The sequence below is a fragment of the Grammomys surdaster genome, unplaced genomic scaffold (genome assembly GCF_004785775.1).
Source record: "Grammomys surdaster isolate TR1022 unplaced genomic scaffold, NIH_TR_1.0 150, whole genome shotgun sequence".
NCBI lineage: Eukaryota > Metazoa > Chordata > Mammalia > Rodentia > Muridae > Grammomys > Grammomys surdaster.
In genome coordinates, this window is record NW_021604608.1 from 4,061,533 (window position 1) to 4,076,284 (window position 14,752).

Sequence of the window (14,752 nt, forward strand, 5' to 3'; positions counted from 1 at the left end):
CAGGAGACTGAAGCAATGGTATTTATGATTCCAGGACATCTTCGGCTGTACAGTAAATTAGTGTTCCAAAGGGAAAAAAAATACAGATCTCCTTCTGTTTATCAGCTAAGAACTAGCACTTGAACCAAACATATAAAGATCTGACCCAGAATAGTTCTTGGTTAAAGGGATAATTCAGGATAGAACATGTGATTGGTACATGAGGTATTTGGGTCAATCCCTAGGTCCAAAAATTAATCAAGAATAGGTTTTGATTTTACGTGCTATTGAAAATTGAGTCTGTGCATGGGATGTAGATCTGTTGTTTTATGCAGATTTTTATCATCAAAACTGCACCCTCTGTAGCTGTAAGCTTTGGGACTAAATGACACAAGTCTACTCGTTGCTTCTCACTGCTGAGGGACTTTGCCAATCTCAATTTGATCTTAATGTGTGCTCATATAAACACTGTACCTCCACCGAAATGAGCTATTAAAATAGTGTTGGAACAAGTTCATTTTTAACTGTTTTAAGAAATGACCTAAAAAGAAGGTCATTAAATTCCACATGTTTGTGATGGATGAACATGATTTAGAAAGTCTTAGACTTACTCCACAGGAGAGAATTTCCTGTCTCTGGTACTCCCCTGGAAATGGTCAGTTGTGTGCTTTGATCTTAAATGTAATAACATGTTCTCCAAGGCCAGACATATGCCAAGTAAATGCCTTTATTGATAGAATTTTTAAATTAAAGACAATCTGGTGTCTCTTCCAGAGTGGTCAAAGGGCCTCCTGTATTAGAGTCACCTGCCATTTAGAATTCTATACCTGTCCTTTTCCACCTAAGATCAGTATCTCGGGATGGGGAGAGACAGGAAACTGTTCTTTTATCATATATTTTTGATAGGACTTAGGTATGAGAAGTTGATAAGCAACTGATCTGCTCTTCTCGGAAGAGATAAGGCAACTAAGACCCAGAGCAGGAAAGTGAATGGCCAGGATATACTCTGGTTGTAACTTTTCTCATTGCAGTGATAATAAACAAACAAACAACCCCGAGGGAGGGAGGGTCTATTCTATCTTACAGTTTGAGAGCACAGTCTGTCTTAGCAGGGGAGTGGTGAAAGCCTGAGGCAGCTGCGTACATTTTAGCAGTCAGTAAGCATTTAGCCTAAGATCCAAGCCCAGGGTTCTGGAACACTCACATTCAAAATATGTCTTTCTTGTTGTGTTAAACCGTTCAGAATATACCCTGAGGTGTATTTGCCTGTGAGGAATATTTAGCTTTTGGGCATGAGAGTGAGGAATTATGTTGATCAAGTTCATTGATGTGGGAAGACCCATTGTAAGAATGGCTTTATTCCCTGGATGGGGATCCAGGACTCTAACATGGATAACGTGAGCTGAGCAATAGCTCAGCCTTACGATTGCGAATGTGATGTGACCAGCTGCTTCAACCTGCTGTGCCCTTAACTTTGTTGCCAGGATGAATACTCTTGAACTGGAGGTTGAACTAACCCTTTCTCTCTCAACTTCCCTTTGTTGGGTGTATTTTACAACAGTGTCAGGAACTCTGATCCACAGCAATTCTACATCATGTCAACTTGATAATGAAGTTTAACCATGAAACACTCAACCAGTATTAGAGATTTGACCTCTAGACTAGTGGCCTTGTATGCTTACATGCTTGATTTGGAGCCTGTTAAGACTAGGGTAGGGCTCTTTGCCTAGGGAAGGGAATGGTGGCACTAAGCAAGGACCATAGAAGGCAGTGTTCCTCTAGAAAGTGAAGCCCAGCCTATAACCACTGAAGTCTGCCCAGCCTGTAAGCCCAAGCAGTAGCTCAGAGAGCCAGCACAGTTGAAGCATGAGCACTGGGGGGTTGGAGGGCTATAAGTCATTGGCTCAGAGGCTTCCAACTCCGTGCTTTCTCCTTACCCAATATCCTATAAGGTCCTCTGTGTAAAGTGCTGTCAGGGAACTATTTCAGGGTCTGGATCGGGCCATGGAAAGATTCCTCAGCTTTGCCAAAATAGCAGTTACAAGTCACTTCTGGTATACATATGTCCCAAGATTGCAAATACTGTTTGTGATGGAACTTATTCTGTATTTTTTTTTTAATTTTCTAACAAGAAAGTTTCAATAGAAGTAGCAAGGAAAAAAAAAAAAACATGGTAGGAATGAGGTACTATCCTGATAAGAAGCAAAAATGAACTTAAGGTGACAAGTTAATTGCTAAGTTAGGATTTGGCAGGGATTCAGTGGGTTACTGTGAGCCCCAGCTCCCTCTGTCTCTCTCAGACTCTTGGTTGACTGATCCTGGGCTCCAGCATTAAGCAGATTGTGCAGTCAGGAAAATGCTGACTTGTGTGAAATGGAACCTGTGGCTCAAGCTCTTTAGGATCTGTCCTTTAACTTAATTAGAGAAAGAATTAATCAGAGAGTTATAAACTGTGGCTTCTCTGTGTTCATGTTGTCTGGTATAGACCCATAGGGAAAAGAACAATAATGTTGACATCTAGTTTTTACTTTGAGTAGACCTTCTTGAAGATTATATATTCATATATATATATATATATATATATATATATATATATTATCTTTGAAACAAATTTGCACATTAAAAACTGACCACCAATATTAGCTAGGTTTATTTTAGTTAAAAGTTAGAGTAACCTACTGCATCAAAACAATATGCCCAAGTATTTTTTACCTCATCTGAGCATACATATCCCAATTTAATAAAGATGGGCTGATGAATCTCAGTATTTCTCAGGAGCGAGTGACTGAGGAGCACATCCAGTCTCTTTAACTGTCATGCTGTTTCTTCCTAGGCATGCCTGGGAAAAATAACGTGGCATCACTGCGCCAGGCCCCTGGGCAAAATGGCACCAGCTTCCACGGCTGTATCCGGAACCTTTACATTAATAGTGAGCTGCAGGACTTCCGGAAAGTGCCTATGCAAACCGGAATTCTGCCCGGCTGTGAGCCATGCCACAAGAAAGTATGTGCCCACGGCACATGCCAGCCCAGCAGCCAATCAGGCTTCACTTGTGAATGTGAGGAAGGGTGGATGGGACCCCTCTGTGACCAGAGAACCAATGATCCCTGCCTCGGAAACAAGTGAGTTCCAATTGCTTGGTACTGAGTACATATGCTAGATTCTCAAAGTATCGTCTAAGAGAAGGCAAGAGTTGGGCGGGATGGGAGATGGAGGAGAAATCAGCACATTAGCATTCTGTTCTCGGTATTCAGACATGTGCTTGCCTAACCACCATACCTTCTGACATCCTCTACCAACGGTGTTTACGTTCCTCTGTTTCTCCTCCCCTGAAGATGTGTACATGGGACCTGCTTGCCCATCAATGCCTTCTCCTACAGCTGTAAGTGCCTGGAGGGCCATGGGGGCGTCCTCTGTGATGAAGAAGAAGATCTGTTTAGCCCCTGCCAGATGATCAAGTGCAAGCATGGGAAGTGCAGGCTCTCTGGACTCGGGCAGCCCTATTGTGAGTGCAGCAGTGGATTCACAGGGGACAGCTGTGATAGAGGTGAGCTAGACACTTCCTTTTCTGCACAGAACAGAGGGACCTGCTTATCCCTGGTGAAAGAGATAGACAAATGGATCGAAGAATCACTGGGACTTTGTGTGGATTGTCACTACTTGCAAAAACTAATGTGCAGGGCACTAAATTCCCCACCATAAGGTTTTCCATGGCTATCAGACATCTTATCACAACTTGATTTGCTATGGAAAGTCTCCTTTTCTATTCTTCAGAGAACAGCAACCCAACTCACCTTAAGCCTCTATCTGGTCTCTTGACCCACGTATATACTTAATCTAACTTTGGGCATAGCAAGACTATGGAGGTGGTAAATCTGCTCTTGTTTGAGTACAAAATCATCTTCGGTCTTAGAATAGACTGATTTATCACAGTAAATTATGCAGGTGAGAGGGATAGAAACAGCCAGAGTTTTCAGACCACCTCTCCCTGCTTTGTTTCCAAGATCAGAACTTGCCTGGCCTCCAGCTGGCACCGACTTTGGTGCATCAGACAAATAAGATGAACGTGCCTACAGAAGCTTTTAACAGATGTCTCTTTTTTGAACTAGATGCTAGCATAATTTATGAAGTTAGTGGAATGTTACTTGTATTAAGTAACATATTGGATAATATTAAATTCTAGGTCTAATAAATTAAATTGCATTCTCTCTGAAACTGCTCCCCGTGGTAAACAAAACCAGCTGTTAGTCCTGTAAAAACCAGAAGATGTGTATTATTTCTCTTTTTTGGTAATAAAGGAAAAGATTTAGGAATCCAATTTTCTTGTCAGAACAAACATGTTGTATTTATTGTCTACATGTACACCATTCACTCTGGTGGAAATAGGGACCTAAAAGATACACTTTTCAAGGAAGAATAGGGCATGCCATCAGTCCATAATGTGGGCCACAGGCATCACAGTAAAAATAGCATTTACAAACTGGAAGGAAGGACAGCAACCACTGAATGGAGATCTTGACTTTCAGTTACTCTATCGAACTTAACAGTGTCTATCCTTTAAAAATGTTCTTATGTCCTTATTCTTTTCTAGAAATTTCTTGTCGAGGAGAACGGATAAGAGATTATTACCAAAAGCAGCAGGGTTATGCTGCCTGTCAAACAACTAAGAAAGTATCTCGCTTGGAATGCAGAGGCGGGTGTACTGGGGGGCAGTGCTGTGGACCTCTGAGAAGCAAGAGGCGGAAATACTCTTTCGAATGCACAGATGGATCCTCATTTGTGGATGAGGTTGAGAAGGTGGTGAAGTGCGGCTGCGCAAGATGTGCCTCCTAAGCGCGTCTCTAGAAGCTTCTATCTTCGGCGAAGGTTGTACACTTCTTGACCATGTTGGACTAATTCATGCTTCATAATGGAAATATTTGAAATATATTGTAAAATACAGAACAGACTTATTTTTATTATGATAGTAAAGACTTGTCTGCATTTGGAAAAATAATAATAAAAGACATGCTCTACTAAAGCTCCCCCTACACTGGAGAAGTGTGAAGAAAAGCCACACTTGGAGGCATTAGTGCAGCGGTGGGGACCATTGCAACACGGAGCCATCTTTGGAACATGCTAAAACTAGCAGAAGCACATATACAAGAGCGTGCTATGGGACTGTATGCTCATATGGTCTTGCCCAGAGCGTCAAACCCATGACTCCCTTCCCATCAGTTCCCAAGGACACATCGAGCACAAGTGTGTGAATGAGACTGTGAGGTAGATGAATGGAAATCCAGAATCTGTAGATAGATCCAAGGGATGAGATATATTTTGTGCAAGATCTAAAGTGTCCTGACATCTGGGTTTCATTCGGAGAGAGATGAGTGTGGAGTGCTGCGATGTATTTTATTGTCTTTGGCAAATGATAGCACATAAGCAGAAAAACAGCACATGAAAGTGTTTAGCTACCAGTTTCCAGTATTAAATTTTTGTAATATAAATGACAAAAGAGATGATAAAGAACCAATAGATTATTGATAAATAAAAAATTAGTAATATGAATTTTTGTTTCTATGAGTTCTAAATAGCCCTATACAGTATTCATTTTCAATGAGGAATATTTATTGTATTAAAGTACATTTTACTTAACGATTTAGATCATCATTTTGGACTGTTTCTCGATGCTTTAATATATATTAATTTATAATTATCCTGATATTTTTGTACATTTTCAAACTTAAAAAAAAATCAGGATTTTTTTTGGCAATAGTACTAACATAGGATGTTATTTTGTTATCTCTGGATAAGTATGTGTTGTTCTGTTAGCTGACTTGACATCGGACCACTGATGTCACTGAACTGTGGCCTCCTTCAGGACACTTGCAGACGGCTTGCAAAGTCTCAGAGTAGAAACAGCAAGTCCATCCATCTGCTACATGTCCTCACAGGAAGAAGGAACTCATCTGTAGCAATGGCCAGTAAGAAGTAAATGTTTTGCAAATTAATTAATAAACATTTCCCTGACATGCTTTGGGGGAGGGTGGGAGAAGAAAGACTGTTATGTCAAAAATTGTAATTTCTCTCCAAACAATAAAACTCCTTTATTACCTTACTGCTCCCACATTAACCTGTTTGCTGCTAAATTACAATGTAGATTTGATAATGATTTATAGTGGACTGTGCTCTTTCATTAAAATCCCAGGGTCCCCTGTGAAGATGCAGATGTTTCTTTAAAAAGAAAACACTTTTAACAATGAAATTTAGATGTGTGTGTATAATTTCGGTATGCTTTTTCTTTCTCCAGACTAATATCAGTTACATTACTGTTTGTAAATTAAAAGATAATCTACTTCACTAACAGTTTGGCCGTTTTCTTAGAAGTTGCAGGTGCTCCTTATGAACTTGACACAGTGACATGAAAAGAACAGGAAAGGCAACCTATACCTTTATGTTGCCAGAAATTGCTTTGGAATTAATATCTAAAGGCTTCATAAAAGAGATAGACAGAATAACATATTCTTTGCTAGGACAAATGCATATTAAATTAAATTATCCCACCAAAAAGAAGTATAAGATGTAATATAGCTAACACAGAAGGTCTTCTTTGAGTCTCACTGCCTTACCTTGAACCAGCAATCCAGAGCTGGCATCCACTCAGATCTAGGAAGAGCCATTGTCAAGGCAGAATATTAATACTTGGTTCCACTGTATGAGTGATTGGTCTCTTTTAAGACAATTGTGCACACACACATACACGTACACAGATATACACACCATCTTCCAGGTGTGAACATCCAATCATTTACTCATTCTTGTTGAAGATGACTTAAATATTAAATAACTATAATAAAACATTCATGTGTTCCTATGGCTTGCTTCTTCTAACAAAGGTATTGAATTATTCATTAAGCAAAGACTCATCTGCAAATATACCAGGATCTCCACTTGATATCCCTGATAAACATGAAACTTAATGGCTAGTGTTTGTGGATTGCTTATTGCACAGAAAGAGCTATGCTGTAAGTTTTATAGGTAAACTCACCATCTCTATAAATGAATGGGATTCCTGTGTCTCCTAGTTTAATCAGGTACACAAGGCTGGAAATTAAAGGAGCTGGATTGAGTAGTAGGCAGTTTACACCACTGTATTTGCTGATGATGTAGACAACAGTTTAGTCACAAATTGACTCCGCTTGGTGATTACTAAGCCTTGAAGCCTTATTTTCAGGGCTATTGATCTTGAATATTTAGGTAATCTTACTACAGATTGGACTTTTTGCTTCTGTTTTAAAGGGAAAAAAAAGACAGAATAATGGTTTTCACATGACATATTTTTATTCTTCCTGATTAGAAAGTCACAAAATAAAGTTCTATTTCTCTGACGTTTGAGCAGAGTTAATTTTGCAAGGGTCACACTTGATTTGTCATCTAGTCATGAGCTTTTAATGGAGAAAATCCCACAGCCAGATAATTATTAGAAAATCACACAAATTAAAGACAATTGTTCTTGTTAAAAATTGCTTCTCACTTATAAGCCCGTGACATAGCATTCTTTTAAATAAAAAACAATTCTAGAGCTTTGGCGACAGAATTTGATTTCTAAAAATACAAAATTTAAAGTATTACATACAATAATATACATTTGAAACCTGAAAGATGAAGTTCTTAAGCATCCATGGCCAATTACTTTTAATCCCCACATAAGTGAAACTGCATCAGGAAACTGGACATGCAATGAATTGAAGAGTGTGATCACTAAATAACCACCTCAATCTATAGGACTTGCTCTGCCCACAGACTGAAATTGTTTCTCTGCAGTAACCGAGCAACCTTTGCTTTGGAATTACCCAGAGCATTTTCTTTTATGGATGATATGCTTTGTCAGCAACATTTCTTTCAGGAGAAATGATTAAAAGACTTGAAATCAATTCAGGACATAAAGATCTTGAACTTTATGGTGTCATCTGCCTCCTCTACTGACCATTATTTCTAAAGTGATGTCTGTAAAAGTATATAAGCTATAAAAAGTATATGAAGCTTTATGTAAGGTATTACATAAAGCAGAGAAAGCTATAAAAACATAGAAGCTATTTTCCTTCTTCATCTTCTTTGTGTACTCACAAGTCACTTAACAGATGATTTCTGTTTCGTGTCTTCTATCAATTACAAGCAAAGATGGCAGCTATTTCATGTAGTACAGATAAAGCAGACCATTTCTCCCACATTATAGCTTATGCTTCATGGATATGAGACTGAAGCTAGGCTGGGTGACTGTGCTGGAAAGTTTTATGTCAGCTTGACACAAGCTGAAGTCATTTATACAAATAAAGACTCTCAATTGAGAAAATACCCCCACAATATTGCCCTGTGGGCAAGCCTGTCGTGTATTTTCTTGGTTTTTGATTGATATGGGAAGATCCAGATCACTATGGGCAGTACCACCTCTGGACTGGTGGTCCTGGGTGCTATAAGAGTGCAGACTGAAAAATCCATGGGGAGCAAGCTAGTAACCAGAGAGCCTTCATAGCTTCTGCTTCAGTCCCTGCCTCCAAATTCCTTCCCTGTCTTCCTCTGATGATGGTCTGTGAAAGATAAGGAAGTATGAGCTAAATAAACTCTTCCTACTCCAGTTGCTTTTGGTCACGGTGATTTATCACATCAGTAGCAAGCTAACCAAGACAGTAACAGATGCTACACAAAGGATCAAACTGACATATAATATGAGACTGGGCTGCACCTTTAAGGAAACAATGGCACACTAGGAAAAGTACAGCCCAGCCATGAGTGTTGCTTGTTTGATACAGTGCTTACTTAGTAAGCATAGAACCAATGGGTTTGGTCCCCATGCTCTACCTTGCTACCAATTATATGAAGAAAACAAAAGGGATATAAAGAAAGGGTTTATTTCATTTGACAGCTGCTAGTCCATCACAGAGGGAAGCCGAGGCAGGAATGTAAACAAGAACCCAAAGGCAGAACCACAGAACACTGCTTACTGGCTTGCTTTTTTATACAAGGTAGGACCACCTGCCCAAACTAGGATGGGCCTTCACACATCAGCTATTAATAGTGACCTACAGGATTTCCTACAGGCCACTCTTTGGGAAACATTGTTCAACTGAAGTTCTCTCTTACCAGATGACTTTCACCTGTGTCAAGTTGACAAAAAGCAAAGGAGCATTTTCATCGTTGATAAAAAACACTCTTTGTGGTACAAACCTGCCATTACAGCTCTCCATCACTATAAGCAGGGTGATTGGAAGTTCAAGGTCATCTTTGACTATATTAAAAAAAAATACAACAGGAACTTTCAGTCACATAAGTGGAATGGTTCTCTGAGTAAATCACTTTAGACCCTGTCACGGAGGATAAAGCAGAGAGGAGAATGGAAGTGATGAAAGTTTTCGTGGAGACTGGAGCAGGTTATCCAAGGAAAGCAGTGTGGCCGTAAATCTACGAGGGAAGGAACTTAGCATTGTCAAGGAAGTGAAGGAATCTGGTGGGTCCTACATGAAACATGCATTGGTTCTACATGTATACAATTCAATAGTGGCTATTTACCGTGTTTCTTAACGTTCAGCATGCTTTCTACTATTGAGTGCCTATTAGCAATGGGTTTTCCAAATGGCAAATGAAAGATATTTCCCATTTAAAATAACAGCTAATTAGCCATGCAAAGGCAGCTTCCTGTAATTTCCAAAAGAAATTCCTCTGAAAAGAGTATCTGACAGTAACATCAAAATCTAGGGATATTATTCTCCAAATCTCACAAGCTGAAAGGCCAGTGTCACTGAATTGAAATAGCTGCTAACAAATCTGAGCTGAAATGCATTCTTCCTTTCTGATCATACCAAGGCCAGACACTTAAGAAATAAGTCAAATAGAAATCTAGCAGAAAATTCCTATGCACTAAAAAATGTTAATGAAAATCTAGACTTTAGTTAAACCATAGTGATTGCATTGAGCTGAAAATATCTTGAAAGGTCAATGATGATGACTTAAAAAAACCGAGGCTTTTATCTTGTAGCCTGCTATGCAGTCTATTGAATAAAACTATATATCTCTCTGGAGCATGGGAAAGTATCTTTAATTCCCACTATATAGAGAATGACACCCAATTGTTTTATTCAGCTACACCAGATTCCTCAGAAAGAGGTACTATAGTCATCTCTCTAAAGCTATTTTTATGGTGACAAATGACAACAAAGAATATTTAAAAGGAAATCAATCGTGGACTATGGGATGTTGACATAGGAAGAGGCAAAAGTGTTCCCTATTCAGGTTGTAGTTGTAGCCAAGAAAATGGGTGGACAAATTCAGAAACATATCAGAAAGCACTTGAGCAGAAGAGTAGCATCTGACTTCATATAATGCTTATATTTTCAGAGGGAAAATTTCATCCCGGAATAGAGAGGATAATGGGGCAATTCTAACACAGGCAGACATGACTGGTTAGCCATGTGTTAGGGACAACAGAAGATGGTCAGAGTAGCACCTGGAAAATATGATGGGATCATAGGTTCGCCATTTGGTGGGTCAGTATGCATTGACTTTGGATAACCTTAGATACAGCCCAGGAGAGTACATGTGCTCTGAAGAGAATTTTTATGTCAACAATGGAAGGACAGGATGGAATCTGATTAACCAAGAAACTACTTGGTTTTGAATAGGACAGGAGAAATCTGGGATGATGAATCAAGATGCCTGAGAAAAAGGAACCAGGAAATACCCAGAGAGGAGAGGTACTTATGCATAGTAGCTCTTACCTGGAAGGCCTTCTCCATTGGCTTCCTCTTCCTACCACAAAGGGAGAAAGGAGAGCACTTAGAAGTTCAACCATTGTCCAGAAGGATGGAACACTGCCCACTCACATTTCAAATAAGCATTGTCTTTGCAGCAATGTGTGGATGGGGAAAGTTGGATACAAATGAAAATAAAAATTGAAAAGCACATACAAAGATAGGGGACTGGCAAAAGAGCCACAGACACAATTATCTATGAGACGTGCTGTCATTAATCTTACTCTACCTTGGAGACTTATCTAGCATTTTCTTTTTTGTCTGCATAGATGGTGACTATGAGATTAAGTGACTTGCCCAAGGTCACACACTCCAGGTCTCCTATCTTTGGCCATAATAAAATATTGATTTTGTACAATTGATAGACAGACTAAATTGTCAAATAAGGTGTTGGGAAATGACAAAATATTTCTTAAAGGATATTTTTATAATGCAAATGAATAACACTTTCCTAGTAAAGATACATTAAAACACTCTTATCATTGCCTATTTGGAAAGAATATAAACAGTTCTTTTTAATGAGAATTTCTTCCAATATAAGAAACTAAAGCAAGAGGATTTTTTTTACCTGACTGTCAGTAGCTTTGACTGTTCCTAGGTAGATGTGCTGCCTGGGAGCAGGTGGAGTCTGCTACTGCTTAAGATGGCCAAAGGCTCACGAGCAACGTCATAACCCTGAATTTACTCATGGTCATAAGCTCTTCTTTGTAAAGAAAAGCAATATGAAACAAAAGATGTGGACAAAGCTCTGTTAGAATGATCATGGAGTCTTCTCACTAATCTCCAAGCCCTGTTTCATCATAGGAAAGAGACAGATGCACACTTGAGTGTCCAGCCTTGCAGTTATTCAATCCTGGTTTGTGTAGGCTTGTGGTTCTACCCCTGAATCCCCTCCAATTTCAATTACATGATCGCATTGATCTTTTTTCTTCCTGTTTATTCTGAGATTGGCTACAATTCTTCCTTTCTGCTTGTCAACTCCTTTTGGAAGTTGTGAAATGAACAAGAAAACATTTCTGGATGGCATGCACAATGCTGTCTGATTAGGAAATAAATCTCTTATCATTTGGCAAAGAGAAAGCATGATGATTTAAATACTCAGAAAATGAAGTGCAAATTCTTTCTGTGTTTCTCTTCACTTGGCCTTGTTTTCCTTTCTCATCCTTATTTTAAATGGGTTCATAGTTCAGACTATAAACACATGACTGTATCATAGAAAAGGCAGAGAACAAAAGTTTTGAACAATGATTCCCATCCCTACTCCCCTCACAACCTAGGACAATAGAAGCCCAGTGTACCAAAAAAAGCAAGAGATTCACTCCATCAGTACCAATGGATCAGGCCTAGGGGTGTCCTTCTACTTCTGTATGCACACAAGCATGTGCACACACAGGGGCAAACACACACATACACATATACTCACATGAATGCACACATACACACATTCATGAATGCATACATAGGGACAGCGGGAGCCAGACAGAGATAGACAAAGGGACAGACAGACAGACAGATGGACAGACAGAGAAGTATAAACAAATAACCCACAGGATTTGGTAAAAAATAATAACAACAAGTTACTAATTGTACTTTTGTGTACAACAGTCATGTTAGGTTGGATTTTATTCCTTTGAAAAGCAGAATCTCAATGTCCACTAATCCCATTTCTATATTTCAGTTGACTATTATGAAATGATGTGGAAGCCAACCACTGGATCCCTGATAAAAAGTGTATCACATGTAGAAACACATCCCGGGTCTGAGAGCATTGAGAAAACTTTTCCAGTATCTCACTTTCCCATTAGAATATAATGGAGATGTGTCCACCCCAGTCCTGAGAATATACCAGCATGTCACAAACTATGAGGTTCATGAAGGATCATTATCAGTTTCCGTTTCACTCATAGGATCAATTGCAGCATTTTAAGGACAACATCAGAATATCACTTTTCCTCTTCTGCTCCTTCTACACATAGGTGTTAACCCAGATGGATGGAACATGAGGAACATGGTGTTGAACATTCCTGTATCTTATTCATATGATAACAATGGCAGAGCAATGGAAACTCCCTTTGAGGTTCAAAAAGGGATAATATCCACCTCACATGAGAATGTATGGTTTTATCCAAATAGATAGAGTAGCTGCCTGCTTCATTATAACCATGCTTCATATGGCTAGTTATCAACAAATTTCCAGAAAGTTCTTTCATTTCTGGAGGAAAACTAGACAAATACCTTATAAATATCCCAAAACAGAACAATTGTAATGATTTCTTCTTATTTATGTATGTGTGCATACCTATTAATATATGCCACGTGCATGCAGGTGCCTGTGGAGGCCAGAAAAGGGCATCAAATCCCCTAGAGCTAAAACTACAGTTATGAGCCACCTGATGAGGGTACTGGGAACAGAGGTAGACCCTCTAGGAGAAAAGGAAGCTCTTCTCTCTAGTCCCCAACTCCCTTATAGCCATGCTGCACTGTACCTAAGATGAGGGTCCTCACATATGTGCAAGCATTAAGAAAGATTATAATCAACTTCTCACTGAGAACTCAAGCTTATTTCAACATAAAGAAGTCCTGGTATCAGAGTAGTAATAGTTTCCTGTGACTCACTTTCTTTTATTCTTCTAAGAATAAGAAAAGATTTGCTTAATTTATCCCAGAGTACAAGAACAAAATCCAGAGGTGGAATGCCTCAAGTTATTTTATGGAAACATATTTTTCACTGTTTTTTATGCTGCAAAACCCATGAACAAGGGATAAATTCATTTGAATCCTGGTGGGAGGCGTCCTCTTGTCTTACAGAAGGTCACCATATAGTTGTTGCTATAAAAAAAAAAATTCATGGGAGAAGCCACTTAACAAAAGAATGGTTTATTTTGGCTCACAGTTTGAGGAGTTGGTCCATAATAGCAGAGGTGGGATGAGGATGGTTGAGGGAGCTGGAAAAAGTTAGTCACAACTTTATCTGAGTCAGGAAGAAGAAAACAGTCTTTGATGTTTAGCTTAGTGCTCTTGCCATTTAGGCTAGGACTTTGGTTTATGAAGTGGTGATGGCCATGTGCAGAGTTGTTCTTTCAATTCCTATCAACCCAGTATATAACTGGATATTTGCCTCCTAGGTAATTTTAGATCCTGTTATAACTGACTTTTGCTGTTGTTTGATTGGTTGGTTGTTGTTTGTTTGTTTTTCAAGACAGGGTTTTTCTGTGTAGACATGGGTGTCTTAGAATTCATTCTGTAGACCAGGATGACTGTGAACTCAGAGATCCTCCTATTTCCACCTCCTGAGTGCTGGAATTAAAGGCATGAGCCCTACACCCATCTTTGACTGCCCATATTAATTGTCACAGCCTATCTTCCTAAATCATTATATAATGTAAGCTAAAGGTTTACAAACCTTTATTCACATGTTGAAATCACAGGTTTCAATGTGACAGTGCTGGGAGGTAGGACCATTGGGAGGTGATTGTTTCTATCATAAAGAAAAGCCCAGTGGGCTCTCATGATTCACGGTTTCCAAAAACTCGAGTCAACTACCGAGAAGGAGGTCTTCACTAGAACCCAACCAATATAGTTCTCTGTGACCTTGGATTTTTTCAATCCTTAAAGCTGAAGTGAACTTCTGGTTATGATACTTTGTTATTGTAAATCAAAATGACTAACCAACTCAGTATTTGCGCTTAGAGAATAATACATTACTTTTTGCTCTACCGGTGTGACTACTATCCCCTCACAAGGGACCCATTGTGATAATCAAATATAGTTGTAATAATATCCTAAAAGCTTGATTATACCTACGACCATTCCTTCTGTTTCCTCATAGCAAGGTTGGAGTTTCATCACATGAATTAGAGGAAGACATAAACATTCATTCCATAATCTAATATCTCCCATTAGAACCAAGACTGAACTCGGGTGGTGGTGGCGCATGCCTTTAATCCCAGCACTTGGGAGGCACAGGCAGGCGGATTTCGGAGTTTGAG

General features: G+C 39.2%; 1 protein-coding gene across 5 annotated transcripts in view; it reads left to right on the forward strand.

Moving 5' to 3' along the window:
* The window catches only part of Slit2 (slit guidance ligand 2), a 320,684-nt gene extending 314,608 nt beyond the window's left edge, over nt 1–6,076 (forward strand). For 3 of the 5 annotated variants that reach the window (XM_028765192.1, XM_028765190.1, XM_028765193.1), the window contains 3 exons: nt 2,813–3,101; nt 3,315–3,526; nt 4,571–6,076. In XM_028765192.1, coding sequence (XP_028621025.1) covers nt 2,813–3,101; nt 3,315–3,526; nt 4,571–4,812 — 743 coding nt within the window. In that variant the 3' untranslated portion in view covers nt 4,813–6,076. The remainder of the gene's footprint in view (nt 1–2,812; nt 3,102–3,314; nt 3,527–4,570) is intronic. The other 2 variants (XM_028765191.1, XM_028765189.1) reach the window with 1 other exon arrangement.
* The last annotated feature ends 8,676 nt before the right edge of the window (nt 6,077–14,752 follow it).